This window comes from Leopardus geoffroyi, chromosome B3 (genome assembly GCF_018350155.1).
Source record: "Leopardus geoffroyi isolate Oge1 chromosome B3, O.geoffroyi_Oge1_pat1.0, whole genome shotgun sequence".
NCBI classification, from domain to species: domain Eukaryota; kingdom Metazoa; phylum Chordata; class Mammalia; order Carnivora; family Felidae; genus Leopardus; species Leopardus geoffroyi.
The window spans coordinates 108316149-108332500 of NC_059337.1; the positions used below are offsets into that span (position 1 = coordinate 108316149).

The following is a 16352-nucleotide window of genomic DNA, read 5'->3' on the forward strand; positions in this document are numbered from 1 at the left end:
GACATTAGCCATTCTGACAGGTGTGAGGTAATAGCTCATTATGGTTTTGATTTGCATTTCTCTGATGATTAGTGATGTTGCACATCTTTTCATATCTGTTGGTCATCTGTAGGTCTTCTTTGAGAAAATGTCTATTCAGGTCCTCTGCCCATTTTTTAATCAGATTGTGGGGTTTTGGTGTTGACTTGTCTTACGTTTTTTCTGTATTTTGGATATTAACTCCTTATTGGATATATCATTTGTAAATATCTTCTCCCATTCAGTATGTTGCCTTTTTGTTTTGTTGATAGTTTCCTTCACTGTGCAAAAGCTTTTTATTTTTGGTGTATTCCTAATAGTTTATTTTACTTCCGTTTGCCTTGTCTGAGGAGACATCTCCATAAATATGTTGCTAAGGCAAATATCCAAGAGATTATTGCTTGTGTTTTCTTCTAGGAGTTTTATGGTTTCTGGTCTCATATTTAGGTCTTTAGTCCATTTTGAGTTTATTTTTAGGTATGGTATAAGAAAGTAGTCTAGTTTCATTCTTTTGCATGTAGCTGTCTAGTTTTCTCAGTAGCATTTACTGAAGAAGAGACTGTGTATATTCATGCCTCCTTTGTCATAGATTAACCACATAAGTGTGGTGTTATTTCTGGGTTCTGTTCCATTGATCTGTTGTCTGTTTTTGTGCTGGTATCATCCTGTTTTGATTACTGTAGCTTTGTAGTATAATTTTAATTTTGGGATTGTGATACCTCCAGCTTTGTTCTTCTCTTTTAAGATTGCTTTGGCCGTTGGGGGTCTTTTGTGTCCATACAAATTTAAACAGATAAATGGAAAGATATACCATGCTCATGGGTTAGAAGAATTAATGTTAAATGTCGATACTACCCAATCTATAAATTCAATGTAATCTCTATCCGAACACCAATATTACTGTTCACAAAACTAGAACAAACAATCTTAAAATTTGTACCATTCTTTTTCCTACTCCTGCAGCTGCTCCCTGCCCAAATCAGTCTAGATCTGGATCCCTCTGTGCTTTGAGAATGGCAAGATGGTCTATTGCCAGCAGTATGCAGATTACTAGTTCCAGCCCTGCCTAGTAAATTCCATTCAGACCCAATCTGAACAAGCTAGAACAACTCTCCCTCTCTTGGCTCTTCCAATATTCCATGGAAATACCATTCTGTAGAATAAACTGTACTTGAGAAGATTAGTTTGCCTCCCAAGAGATATTTAAAAAATCCATTACCTATCATCCTTTCCACCTGCCCCCAAGACCCATCCCACCCCCAATGGGTTGTTGTGTCTCATTTTAGGTTTAAATGTCTGTCTCTGCCTTCTTCTATGGAAAAGTGACTTCTCAATGCCAAGCCGAAGCCCGGGTGTCTCTCTCCTCCCTTGCTGCTCCGTCAGTTAATTCACATGCCTCCCTTTGTCCCTCTTACCACTGCTCTGGGCTGGATGGTGCTCCTGGGTTAGGTCATTCCCAGGTCTGTGCCTCACCACTGCAGCTGTCATGAAGGGCTACAAGGGTGGTTCATGAGTAGTCTTCATAACCAGGTTAGATTCTGCCTATAACAGTGGCAACAGACAGACATATGACTGCAACATGCACACCCCGGCATTCACTTTGTCACCCCCACGGTGGCCATCAGCCATGCACCTATGGTGGGGTTGGCCAACATAGCTGTGAATCCTATTCTATTCTGTGTCCTGTGTTCTTTCTCTGCACTCCCTCCCCAGCATTGTCTGTAGAGCCTTAAAATGCCTTCTTCCCATTTAGGAGCATCTTCCTGGAATATTGATGGGAATGTCCTGTGGCATGGTTTCCTTCCCCATGACTTGCCAGAATTAACCCTTTCTGCCTCTTTGGTCTGAAATTGAATGAAAGGAGAAGGTCATTTTGTTTGTCCAACAGCCAAATCAATTATTAGGAGAAAATACAGTGTTTTCTCCCTCCTGGAAGAAAATCTAATTAGACTAATTGGTCTATTTGTATAACTAGTCCTCTTCCTCTGAAATCAGACAGATTTTGAAAGAGGAAATAATAGCCATTGCCTACATTTTAATGAGTTTCAAAGTACATTTGAATCCTGTTCTCTCAAGACACATTATTATATGGGGTTCGTTTAAACTCTATCCTCCGGAACATTCAACAACTCAAAACCAAAGCCTCCTCCTGTGTAGCAGAGCCTGTGACACATCAGAATGCTGCCCCCGGCACCAGATTCACAAAGAAGTTGCCCCGTTGCATCCTTGATCCTGGGTTCAGTATCTCCCTTCTATTGTTAAAGCGGATACAACTGCACAATAAAACCTGAGTATTATTTGTATCTCTTGTCTTAAGATGGTCTTTAGGAATCTTTGCTGTCAGAAAAATTGTTTTCCGGAGACCACCACAATGGCCCCACCGTGAAAGCAAAAACAGACCTTGTTTTATCTTTCCTGGCTGCAGTGTTGTGTAGCAAGGAGAGCCGCTTGAGCCTCAGGGTCAAGGGTACTTCAGACCTCACTCTTGGAGGCGTTCAGTCCATGCCCCTGACTCTAGGTAAAACAGGATGGACCTACGCGTGGTTTAACAAGATGCTTACTAATAAATACATTTATTGAGGGCTTCCTTTGTGCCAGGCATTTACTTGTCATAACAACCTTCTGAAGTACAGGAAAATCTCCATTTTATAGTTGAGGAATCTGAGACCCAGAGAAGTTAATAAATTTATACAAGGTCACACAGCTCATTAGTGATAGAATTGGTATACAAACACAAGGAGTTGAACTGCAGAGCCTAACCAGTTAACCTCTGTGCGTTATCAGAGGAGCTCTTCTACCCTTCATATATCCTTCCTTGGTGTGCAGGAGGCTTCCCAGGACATTCTGGTACAAACCTGGCCTAAACTGCTTATACTTCACTGTAGAGCTACCTTCAGGAGGACAGGTGACTGTTTTCCCCTGTAGTCTTGCCTTGTCTGCAGCCTTGAAAGAACTGTTAACTTTCTCATTCTCAGGGCAGATGTAGTTCTGGTTGCTTCGGTATCCTCTAGTTAAATTCCACTTTAATGAGGACTCCAGAAGGAAGGGGAATATCAATGAAACCATCCAGTCTTGGCCCCCCTCCTGTCCCTATTCTCCAGTTACTTTGACAGTTAGATTTGGGGTGGAATCAGATTTTCCACCCTGGCCTCTTCACTCACTCTTTGCAGCTTATAAAGTGCTTCTATTGACCCTAGAAAATATCCTGTTTCCTTTAGTAAATGTGTCCATAATCTTTCATGAAGTCACTTTATTTTCCTCCTTGGCTGACTTTCTCATTTGGACCACAGTCGGGAAAAGGTCAGTTGAGGCAAGTTTAAGTATGACCTTAGATGTGGCTAGACATTGCTCCAAACAACATTGTTGCTAATTTGTTTGGTATTTGAATCCCATTAGGGACATAAGCAAACAGAGGAAGTTTTCTGCAAAAGAATTATGCCATTGCTGTTCGCAGCAGCTGGAATACAGTGTTTAGGGAGAGTCCTGTGCCTGGCCTAGAGCAACAAGTCCCCTCTATCCCCAACCCTGTACACCTCTTTGCATCTTTGGAGGGTTGGTCATGAAGGGACTATAATCTCCACCTTGGGATGGTCCCTGTCCTGGTTTCTGTTTCATTCATCCTCTTTTTTTTTTTTTTTTTTTTTTTTGAAGGATAGTTGACACACAATGTTACATTAATTTCAGGTGTACCACATAGTGATTTGACAAGTCTGTGTTATGATATGCTCACCACAAGGTTAGCTACCACCTGTCACCATACAATGCTATTACAGTACCATTCATTAGGGTCCCTGTGCTAATTTTATCACTGTGACTTATTCATTCCATATATCCCACTAGCCTTCACCCATTTTGCCCGCCACCCCCACCCCCGACCCAGCCTCCCCTCTGGTAACCATCAGTTTGTTCTCTGTATTTTGGGTTCTGCTTCTGTTTTTTGTTTTAATTTTTAGATTCCACATATAGCTGAAATCATATGGTATTCGCCTTTCTCTGACTTATTTACTTAGCATAATACCTTACAGGTCCATCCATGTTGTCAGAGATGGCAAGGTCTCATTCCATTTTATGGCTGAGTAATGTTCCATTGTACATTGTACCACTTCTTCCTGATCTGTTAATCTCAGTGGCCACTTGGGTTGCTTCTGTATCTTTGCTATTGTATCTATTGCTGCTATAAACATAGAGCTGGCATGTATCTTTATGAATTAGTGTTTTTGTTTCCTTTGGGTAAATACCCAGAAGTAGAATTACTGAATTATATGGTATTTCTATCTTTGATTTCTTGAGGAACCGCCATACTGTTTTTTCCACATGGGCTACACCAGTTTACATTCCCACCAACAGTGCATGAGTGTTCCTTTTTCTCCACATCCTTGCCAGCACTTATTTCTTGTGTTTTTGATTCTAGCCAGTCTGACTAGGTGAAAGGTGATAGTTCGTGGGTTTGAGTTGCATTTCCCTGATGATGAGTGATGTTGAGCATATTTTCATGTGACTGTTAGCCATCTGTAGGTCTTTGGAGAAATGTCTGTTCAGGTTCTCAGCTCATTTTTAATTGGACTATTTGTTTTCTGAGGTTGGGTCGTGTAAGTTCTTTCTACAGTTGAGATCTTAACCCCTTATTGGATATGTCATTTGCAGATATCTTCTCCCATTTGGTAGGTTGACTTTTTGTTTCATTGATGGTTCTCTTCATTGTGAAAAAACTTTTTACTTTTATGTAGTCTTAATAATTTATTTTGTTTTTGTTTCCCTTGCCTGAGGAGACATATCTAGAAAAATGTTGCTAAGGCCAGTGTCAAAGAGATTACTACCTATGTTTTTTTCTAGGAATTTTATGGTTTCAGGTCTTACATTTAGGTCTTTAACCCATTTTGAGTTTATTTTTGCATATGATGTATGAAGGTGGTCCAGTTTTATTCTTTTGAATGTAGCTATCCAGTATCCCCAGTACCATTAAAGAGACCATCTTTTCCCTATTGTGCTACTCCTTTGTCATAGATTAATTGATCAACTAAGCATGGGTTTCTGTGCTCTCTTTTCTGTCCTACTGAAGTATGTGTCTGTTTCTGTGCCAGTACCATACTGTTTTAATTACAACGGCTTTGCAGTGTACCTTGGAATTTGGGATTGTGACACTTCCAGCTTTGTTTGTCTTTCTCAATATTGCTGTGGCTATCCAGGGTCTTTTGTGGTTCCATACAAACTTCAGGATTATTTTGGTTCTGTAAAATAATACTATTAGTATTTTGATAGAGATTTTATTGAATCTGTAGGTTGCTCTGGGTAGTATGGACATTTTAACAATGTTAGTTCTTAGTCCAATCCATGAGCGTGGAATGTCTTTCCATTTGTTTGTGGGGTCTTCAATTTCTTTCATCAATATTTTATGCTTTTCAGAGTACAGATCTTTAACTTCCTTGGTTAAGTTTATTCCTAGTGATTTTATTCTTTTTGATGAAATGGTAACTGGAATGTAATTTTTTTTAGTTTTTAAATGTTTATTTATTTTTGAGACACAGAGCATGAGTCAGGGAGAGGCAGAGAGAGAGGGAGACACAGAATCTGAAGCAAGCTCCAGGCCCTGAGCTGTCAGCACAGAGCCTGACATGGAGTTCGAACCCATGAACTGCCAGATCATGACCTGAGCCAAAGTTGGACCCTTAACTGACTGAGCCACTCAGGTGCCCTTGGAATTGTTTTCTTAATTTCTCTTTCTGCTACTTTGTTACTAGTATATAGAAATGCCAGCATATTTCTCTGTGTTAATTTTGTATCCTGCAACTTTACTGAATTTATTATTTTTCATAGTTGTTTTTTTTTTTTTGGTGGAGTTTTTAGCCCTGAAGACTATGTATAGTATCATGTCATCTGCAAATAGTGACAGTTTAACTTATTCCTTGCCAATTTGGATGCATTTTATTTATTTTTCTTGAAAATTACTGTAGCTAGGATTTTCAGTACTATGAAGGTGGTGAGAGTGGACATTCTTGTCTTGTTCCTGATCTTAGAGGAAAAGCCCTGTTTTTTCCCCTTGACTTGATGTTAGCTGTGGGTTTTTCATATATGGCCTTTATTTTGTTGAGGTATGTTGCCTAGATCTAAACCCACTTTGCTGAGGGTTTTTATCATGAATGAATGTTGAATTTTGTCAGATGCTTTTGTGCCTCTTTTGAGAGGATATGAATTTTATTTTTCACGTTGTTAATGTATCATATTAATTTACAAATATTGACCCATCTTTACATCTCCAGAATAAATAGTTTGATTGTGATCAATGATTTTTTCAATGGATTGTTAAATGCAGTTTGCTAATATTTTGTTATTATAGGACTGTTGCATCTTTGTTATGGAATCTGGGTAATGCTGGCCTCAGAGAATGTATTTGGAAGCTTTCCTTCTTCTATTTTATGGAATAGTTTGAGCAAAAGAGGTATTACATTTTCTTTTTTTTTTTTAATTCTTAACATTTATTTATTATTGAGAGAGAGTCAGAGCATGAGCATGGGAGGTGCAGAGAGAGGAGGAGACACAGAATCTGAAGCAGGCTCCAGGCTCTGAGCTGTCAGCACAGAGCCCAATACAGGGCTCGAACTCACAAACCATGAGATCATGACCTAAGCCAAAGTTGGATGCTTAACAGACCGAGCCACTGAGGCACCCCGGTATTACACTTTCTTTAAATGTTTGGTAGAATTCACATGTGAAGCCATCTGGTCCTGAAGTTTTGTTTGTTAGAAGCTTTTTGATTACTGATTCAACTTCATTACTAATAATTGGTCTGTTCAGATTTTCTATTCCAGGTTGAGTTTTGGAAGATTATGTTTCTAGGAATTTATCCATGTCTTTCTTCTAAGTTGTCCAGTTTGTTGGCATATTATTTTTTGTAGTAGTCTGATTCTTTGAGTCTAGCTAAAGGTTGATCAATTTTATTTTTTCGAAGAACGAGCTCTTGGTTTCATTGTTTTTTTAGTCTGTTTTTTTTATTTTTGTTCTCAGATCTTATTAACTTCCTTCTACTAACTTTGGACTTTGTTCTTTTTCTAGTTCCTTTAGGTGTAAGGTTAGATCGCTTGAGATTTTTCTTGAGGTAGTCCTGTATTGCTATAAATTTCCCTCTTGGAACTGCATTTGCTGTGGCCCACTTTGGACTATTGTGTTTTTATTTTTGTCTTCGTGTATTTTTTTTTTTTAATTTCTTCTTTAACCCATAGGTTGCTTAGTAGTATGTTGTTTAGCCTTGACATGTTTGTGTTTTTTCCACTTTTTTTTTCTTGTGATTGCTAGTTTCATACTGGTGTGGTCAGGAAAGTTGCACAATATGATTTTAATCTTCTTAAATTTATTGAGACTTGTACTGTGGCCTAACATGTATTTACCCTGGAGAATGTTCTGTATGTACCTGAAAAGAGTGTCTTCTGTCGTTTGGGGATGGAATGGTATATATATATCCATCAAGTCCATCTGGTCTAATTTATCGTTTCAAAAACATTGTTTTATTATTGATTTTCTGCCTGATCTAGCCATTCATATAAGTGAGGTGCTAAAGTCCCCCACCATCATTGTATTACTGTCAATTTATCCTTTTATATCTGTTAACATTTGATGTATTTAGGTGCTTCAATGTTGGGTGCATAGATATTTACAATTGTCCTACCCTGTTGTTGGCTTGATCCTTCCATGATTATGTAATGCTCTTCTTTGTCTTGTGTTGCAACGTTTGTTTTAAAGTCTATTTGGCGGACAAAAGTATTGCTTTTTTTCTTCACTTCCTTTGGCATGGAACTCTTTTTCCTTCCTCTCACTTTCAGTCTGCATGTATTTTTAGTTCTGAAGTGAGTCTTTTGTAGGCAGCACATAGTTAGGATGGCAGAATGGATAAGAAAATAAGACCTATTTCATTTAATTACAGCATTTAGACCATTTAAAGTGAGTCTTGATAGGTATGTATCTTTTTGCCATTTGTTCATTGTTTTCTGGTTGTCTTTGTAGTTCTACTCTTTTCTTTCTTACTCTCTTACCTTGTGATTGATGATTTCAAGTATTATATACTGCTTGGCTTTATTTATCTTTATTTTTTGTGTATCTATTATAGGTTTTGGGTTTGTGGTTACCCATGAGGCTCATATAACATCCTAAATATACAGAGTTCCATATGCAGTTGATGGTCACTTAAGTTCAAACATATTCTAAAAACTTTTTTTTCACTCCCTGCTCCATGTTTTATGTATATGTCATATTTTACATTACTTTTATTTATAATTTTATTCTTATTATGGCCTTTTGTTTTGCACTTAAAGAAGTCCCTCAGGGTACCTGGTTGACTCAATCAGTTAAGCATCTGGTTCTTGATTTCACTTCAGGTCATGATCCTGGGGTCATGGGATCAAACCCTGCATCTGGCTCCACGCTGGGCATGGAACCTGCTTAAGATTCTCTCCCCCCTCTTTCCCCCACCCCCAAAAAAGTAGTCCCTTTAATGTTTCTTATAAGGCCAGTTTAATGTTGATGAACTCCTCTAACTTTTATTTGGAAAATTACCATTCAGAATTGAAGAGATCAGGAATCTTGATGTTTAGAGTATTCTTGGTTTTAGGTTTTTATCTCTTGGCACTATGAATCTATCATGCTACTCCTTTCTGGTCTGCAAACTTTCTGCTAAAAAACCAGCTGATAGCCTCATGTAATTAACTAGTTGCTTCTCTCTTGCTACTTTTTCAATTCTCTGTCTTTAGTCCTTGACATTTTAATTATGTGTCATGATGTGACACATCATGGGTTCTTCTTGGGTTCATCTTGTTTGCAGCTCTCTGTGCTTCCTGAACCTGGATGTCTAGGTTTTTTCCCAGGTTAGGAAAGTTTTCAACTATTTCAACTATTTCTTCAAACAAGTTTCTGCCCATTTCTCTCTCTCTTCTCTTCTTCTGGGACCCCTATTATGCAAATGTTTGTTTGATGTTATCCAAGAGATTCCTTCATCTTTTAAGTTTTTCTTTTTGCTGTTAAGCTTGGGGGGCTTTGCTTTATCCTGTTCTAGATCTGTAGTGAGTGCTGACCAGAAGCATCCTGATATACACCATTCTGGGGCCACCTTGGTGTGATAGCTGGGGCTGGTGTGGGCTAGAGGCCTGGGGCTCACTGAAGTAGAAGGTTCACTGAGACACTGGACCTTGCTCTCCATGTTACCAAGGTATAAAGGGATTGTGAATAACACACACCAGCCCCTCCAACCTGGGGAGATTTTGTGTCTTGCCATTTGTCAGGGTTCTAGGGCTGAATGCTTTATATTCTAGTTGTGCTTTAAAATGGTGTTTTTTTCAGTGCTTCAGGGCAGTTGAATCTACCCAAAATCCCTCCATAACTATTCTTCCCCACTGTAGTTTGCACCATTGGGTATTCCCTTTATTATGTTATCATGTTTTGATCTTTTATTGTGCAGAAGCTGGTCAGTCAGTCCTCAGTTTCTCTTCAGGAGGAATTGCTTTGATAGGTGTAGATTTGGTATGTCCATGGATGAGGTCAGTTCACGGTCTTCCTATGTTGCCATCTTGGACCAGAAGCTCCACCCCAGCATTTTTTCTATCGCTATGCCAGGTCTCAGAGCCATATAGAGTCAGTGAGTGAAGCCAGCTAGGGTGAGGCAATAGGGAATGGTGGGGCATGTGGCTAAGGATCATATGCTCCACCAAAAAAAAAAAAAAAAAAAAAAAGCAGCTACTGCTAGACTTTAGGCCATTTATATCAAGAAGTATGGGTTTAGTGTTCCAGAACATCCTATTTTCCAAGAGAAATTGGAAAACTTGACTTTAAAGTTGACATTTCCTAGTTTTTAAATATTTGACAAGTAATTAAAATTATTTTAAAACCTGTTGTGTGAGCCAAGTAAGACATCTGAGGCCTGGGGCTGGTCTTACAGCTATACTCTCTCTCTCCTTCTCCACAATCTTGCCTACCCTTTCCTCTCTTGCCCTCACACCAAATGTTGAGGTCTCAGACAGAGCTCTAATCCTGGCCTGAATCCTGGATTTACAGGACTAGTCATCTCCTGGGGATGTCTGCATACTTCAAATGCAAAGCTGAGCTCAGCATCCCAGATCTGTACACTGTTAGGTCTTGAGAAATGCTGGTTTTGTTTCATTCCCCCCAAATACTGCTGTTACTACTGTTACTATTTCTATTAGTACTATCCACAATCTATTGCCTTTCTTTCATTACCTATCTCTGCTATCCAATACTACCCCTCCATCAGGCAGCCAGAGCAGACCTTGTGACCCTGCACCCCCTTTGCCCCTTCACTGCAAGGCCAACAAGTGTGGGATTGTGTCCATTCTTCCACAAGCCTACTAGGACTTGCTCCTAACGTTTTCTTGCCACTAACCAGAAACCTTTCTAGTTTCTGAACTTTTCCAGTCTTCTCAGCTATTTTCTCAACCTCTTCACTGTTCACCTACCATCTCTTATCTCTTCGTTGACTGATTCAGTCCACTGTGGCTAGAGTCATCTCCTACCTCACCGGCCAGCTCTTACCACTCATCTTTCCATAGGATGTTGGTGGCTCCGATGGGCTGCCCCTCTCCCAGATCTTCAACCACCCCAATGCACCAGTCATACTGCAGCATACCAGGTGTTTGCATGTACCTGTGCTGGCTCCTGGGAGCAACTGTCATCTTTGTTCATGCCTGCGTTCCTTCTATTCACCTACCTCCTCTCTCAGCAAATAGCTACCTCTTCCGTGAGGCCATTACTTGCCTTCTCAAGACCCCTCTTCCAAGCTCCTACACATTCTGCTCTTTTCATTCCACCCAGTTGTGATTGCCCATAAACTTTTCTGGCCTCTTCCCCACTTCATCAGCTCCTCATGGGGAGACACTGTCTTTGTCATCCATATCCCCACAATAGCTAGGTCACTGCCTTGCATACAGTAGACACCATGTAAACCTTTGTAAATGGATCCCCCTTTTAAGTGTAGAATAGCTGTATCTAAAGGGCTTAGGACAATATATTAAAAGTCAAAACAAAACTGCTTGGTTATTCAGGACTTCCCAGAACCTAAGAGAAAGTATCAAGCTAGTGAAAGGGTTATTCTCACTGCCACCATTTCCATTTTTGGAGGAAGAACAGTTGTGATTTGGTTTATTTTCCCTCACGGAGTTCCTTTCCACAGTATCCCTTGGAAGCTTGGCTTCAGTGCCAAGGGCAAGGAAGAATGGACACTGGGCTTTTGCCACCCTGGCATTGAGAGCTATGCACTGTTCCTCTTGTCCAGAAGAACAAGTTGTACCCACACACAAGATGCCCTCTGCACTCATCGTTGGCAGGCCTGGGAATTTCCCACAAGCCATCTGAGTCTGTTTTACCATCCTTGTAAATTAGCTCTTCAAATAGATGCCTACTCCATCAGGGATTGTATCCCATTAATGTTCCTAAGGAGGGAACCTACTCCTTTTTTCTTGTGTATATATTTTCCCCTTCCTTTCTGAATGCACAGGCTGAGCCACGAGAACCCAAGCAGCATGAAGACCTCACTTTTACAGAACTGAGCTATTTATGAGACATGTACTTCCTAAATCCACATTGACCACTGTACATGCCTGGAGTGCTAACTGCCCTGATTGGATCAGTGTAGCTCTGAAAGCCCCTTTTCCTTCCGGGTTTCCCCTCCAGTCCACCATCACCAATGGCCTTGCATTCATTGTCAGTAGAAGAGAGGAAAAGCTATTAGCTCCCTTGGAGGACTTTTTAAAATTTTCTTCAGAGGTCTGTCCGGTCAGATTTGCTTAGGGCTTTTTACAGCCTTCTCCCTCCATTTTTATTCAAACCAACACTGGATGCGTTGCAGCTTTGGACACCTGGCCTAGCAGGGATGGCCACCTCCAAACACTACCTTTTCATGTCTGCACACCTTCAACAAGATTGGCTTTTCATTTACTCTAGAAATTCCACTCTAAAGCAAGTTGTATGAACACAGCATTACTTTTGTGCTCACAAATCACATTTGGAAAGCAGTGTTTGGGGGTGTTCTTAAAGATAACTTGATTTAAATTTTAAAACAACACTTTTTAATCTAAGGCAACTTTTATTTTGAAAACACAAGGTTAAATTATCTTACCTGTCTTTAAAATCAAAAATCACATTCTGGCCCTGAAAAGCTGAGTTCTCCTGTACAAATTCTTGGTTAAGACATGATCAGAACACCTTACTGGCCTTTTTGTCAAAGTAGACTTAGTTCCAAATACCTTGACAGGGGCTCAGCCTCAAGGGAGCTTCCCAGTTGATATGCAAAGGATTATAATAGGTATGTGTGTGTATATATATATATATATATATATATATATATATATGTATATATATATGATATATATCATATATATCATATATAATTATATATATATATGATCCAGGTGTATATATGATATATATATACACCTATTATACACACATTGCTTAAATGGTCTAAGTAGGATTCTGAATCATTAAACATTTCAAAATGGGCAGGAGGAAAAGGAGCATCTTTGTTGCATAAAGAAAAGTGGCCAACTTTAGTTTTGTTTTTTTTTAAACTCACAGCTTCTTCCCACAGGTCTTCAAAAGAATGACTCTCCCTCTTCTCCCTGTGGTCTTGTGAGAGAGCAGGAATCCTGGCCGACTCGTCAGGGCCTCGAAAAATGGCACAGCTGTTCTTAAAAGTAGCCCTATTCATAAGCTGTGGGTTGTCTACAACTGCAGTGTGGGAGAAGGGCACATTATTTTATAAAGAGTCTCTTTAAAAGGGAAAGAAAAATACATGGTATTTACAGTAAAGAAAACTGGACCCTTCAGCTTTATTTTAGTGGCCACGTCTGAAATGGAAGTGGCGAAGGCCATAAATACACACAAGCAATTGCGCCTTAAGGGATGATTCATGTTGGCTGTCTTGCCCATAATGGAAAATTCAGCTTGTTAAGCAAGATCAGCCAGAAGGCCTCACATGGGCTCCTCTGCCAGAACTGATGCCTACCATCTTGTGACATACTCGTTGTAGATTATTGAATGATTGACTCTCTTTCTCCGCCTTTCAGTTCATGACCAAGAACCCCACCATGCGCCTAGGCAGCCTGACTCAGGGTGGTGAGCATGCCATCCTGAGGCATCCTTTCTTTAAGGAAATCGACTGGGCCCAGCTGAACCATCGCCAAGTAGAACCACCTTTTAGACCCAGAATCGTAAGTATCCAAGACCAGCAGAGTAGACTTTCTTTCTTCAAATGTCTTTAAGAATCTGTTGAGCAATGGGATGGTCCCCTATCGAATAACCGAACCAGAAATTCAGCCTGACATTTTTCAGGGCAGCCTCACCCAGAAGGAGGTATGCCCTTGAAGCAGCATCTCTCCCGGTACAGGTTACTTCTCTCAAAGTTTTCACCTCTTGCTCGCCCTTGCCCCATCCTCTCTTAACCAAAGTTTGCACTTTCTGCCATCTAAGAGGCCTGAAATGTTCCAGATTTCCCCAAACGAGTTGGAATGAGAAATTTATTGTTCCTCTACAGTGTCCTCAAGCTCCTTAGGGTGGATTTCCCAAGCCCCCAGAGAAGGAGAAAGGGTAGGTAAAGCACTGCCCTACCCACCTCACCAAACCTGGCTCCTTGGCTTGGAGAGCCTGGGCCTGTATCAGTTACCACAGCACAGAGCTCAGGCCAAACCCCTTTTGACTGGAGAAATGCTGGCAGCACCAGGGGTACCTTCCCAAGCAAGGCAGCTGATCCATGTAGCGTTCCTGAGGGTGGTCTAGCTCTTGGAGAACTAAGCTCTTTTTTTTTTTTTTTTTTTTCAACGTTTATTTATTTTTGGGACAGAGAGAGACAGAACATGAACGGGGGAGGGTCAGAGAGAGAGGGAGACACAGAATCGGAAACAGGCTCCAGGCTCTGAGCCATCAGCCCAGAGCCTGACGCAGGGCTCGAACTCACGGACCGCGAGATCGTGACCTGGCTGAAGTCGGACGCTTAACCGACTGCGCCACCCAGGCGCCCCGAACTAAGCTCTTTCTCATCCATGGGTCGAGATAGGAGAGAATGGCAGAAATGATCTTTTCAGCATTGGTTTACAAAGATGTAAAATATCAACGTTTCCAAATGCACAGCTAGCTTAATCTGTAACAGTCCATAAGATTGGACACCAGACACCAAGCCGTAAAGCCACCTCCTTTAATGGGCCTCCCCCTGCCAACTCCTTGGGGATGAGGGAAGGCTTTGCCAGCAGGGCATCATGGATCCAACTGGTGAATAAAGGGAGAGGCAGTGGTTTCCTAAACTCCGCACTTGCCCATCTTTCAAGAAAGATCTCTTCACACACATAGCCCTGTGTATAAACAGTAGGTGAGGCAAGTGTGAACTTACACTCTGTTGACAACCAAGTGTGTGCGGCCTTCAGCAAGACCTGTTGAGAAGTGGCACCTTAGTGAAATGCAGAGTAAAGGGTGATAGAGACACCTGGATCAGGTGACCAAATTAATTGCTTTGCCTCCCACCCTAAGGCCGGCCTCCTCAGTACGATTTTCATGGGGTTAGTGAACTGGTGGTTACCAAATGCCATACCATACATGGTGCAGCAGAATTACAATACAGTGCTCTTTAGCCATAACTGTCATAACTGTAAATAATGCTACTGAGAGAGTTTCAGTGCCATTCTTGGACCTCTCTGGAACAGGCACAGGCCCAAGGAAGATGAGGAAGTCTCATGTGCCCCCAAACTAATACTTGTTTCCTTTTGACAGAAATCCCGAGAAGATGTCAGTAATTTTGACCCTGACTTCATTAAGGAAGAGCCAGTTTTAACCCCAATTGATGAGGGGCATCTTCCTATGATTAACCAGGATGAATTTAGAAACTTTTCCTTTGTGTCTCCAGAATTACAACCTTAGCCTTACAGAGAATGAATCACAAGGGGATACAGATTTTCCAGGAATTTCCTTTGTGGGGCATTCCCTAGTATCAGCCTTAGAACAAGAACCTTACCTTCAGAGAACGGGTGGAAAACTCTGAAGGACAGAACGTCAGCTCTTTCACATCCTGAGGGAGCCGTGGTACTGGAAATATTTGATACTGGAATGAGATTTCATGAAGAAATCTGCTCCACCTAGGAGGTTCCATGGCTACTTTGGGCTTGGGATATCAAAAGGAATCAACTGAAGAGAAGGTGTGAAGAATCTCCTAGATCCGAGAAAGTGAGCCACAGCAGCTTTTTACTTCCAAAGACAAATCAAGATTTCATATGGACCACTCTGTGCTCTCCGTTAAGCCAGGGAGTCCCAAATACTAGCAGTGTGCCAGAAGTCTGTAAATGCTAATCGAGAATTTGAAGATAAGGAAATGGACTATCCAAAGAGAATGATATACTCTGAGGAAACAAAAGAGCATCCATCAAACAACTTCAAGCCCTATCTTGAAAACAGATGTTGGGCACCAAGACATCTGTTCCAGCTTCTGGTCTTATACTTACTTTAATGGATATTTATTGAGTGCCCAGTGAGACGGTGCCATGACACCTACTAATGCAAACAGACTTGTGTTCCCTGAACTTTCCTTCTCCAGTCCACTTCTTTACCTGAATGGTGTTTGCATTCTGTGAAATGCCGCCTCCACATTGCGTATATCATGCTTCTTTGTCCGCACATGACTTTTTCCACGTAAGAGGGCTCGCGGCCACCACGGCAACTACTCCTCCCACCAGCAGGTGAGCTGGACACGTTTGCTGCCTGCTGACTTGTGAAATCTCATTTTGGGACCACGTGTGGATACGGCTCTGAACTCGGTGAAGAATCGCACGCCACTCAGGACTCCTACATTAGCAGGTTATTTAAGTTATATTTTAAGAGACGAATGTTTGGTATGCATTTTAATAATTAGAAATGGCTCTTATAAAAGGACATTTATCAAAAGGACTTTATGTACTCATTATACGCTGTTGGAGAATTTTGTCTGTCTGGAAATAAACGCATTTTGTAGCAAAAGGAAACTTCTTGTCCAGGAGGATTTGTCCTATCCCCACTAGGAGAGGAGAGATCTAATTAAAAGTTCTAAGCAGAATGGATAGGGTCCTTAAAGCAAATACACAAAAGGTTAGTATAACTTGTGTGTCCCTTAAGTGGACATAGCCTATTACTGACCAAAACTTCTGTTCTGAGTCAGGGTGATAACTGCTAAACATTGCTGCAGTATCTTAGTGCCTAGACATAATGTTTATGTGAATGAAAAAGTATAGTGCAAGTTCAATGGCCCGCTTCTAGCTTATATATATGCCATCTGGAAAATATAGCAAGGAAGAAAGAGATGAAGGGGCACACATCAAATTGAC

General features: G+C 40.8%; 1 protein-coding gene and 1 long non-coding RNA gene across 8 annotated transcripts in view; one reads left to right on the plus strand and one right to left on the minus strand.

The window, feature by feature from the left end:
• PRKCH (protein kinase C eta) overlaps positions 1-16013 on the plus strand; it is a 235508-nt gene extending 219495 nt beyond the window's left edge. Inside the window, exons 13-14 of the mRNA XM_045451174.1 lie at positions 13080-13223; positions 14773-16013. Of these exons, the coding sequence (XP_045307130.1) occupies positions 13080-13223; positions 14773-14919 (291 nt within the window). The 3' untranslated portion in view covers positions 14920-16013. The remainder of the gene's footprint in view (positions 1-13079; positions 13224-14772) is intronic.
• The window catches only part of LOC123583953, a 79979-nt gene that overhangs the window by 28843 nt on the left and 34784 nt on the right, over positions 1-16352 (minus strand). The window contains exon 1 of one of the 7 annotated variants that reach the window (XR_006705074.1): positions 1434-2906. The exons of the other annotated variants lie outside the window; for them this stretch is intronic. This is a non-coding gene — a long non-coding RNA (uncharacterized LOC123583953). Of the gene's footprint in view, positions 1-1433; positions 2907-16352 lie in introns of those variants that run through there. 7 annotated transcript variants of the gene reach the window in all.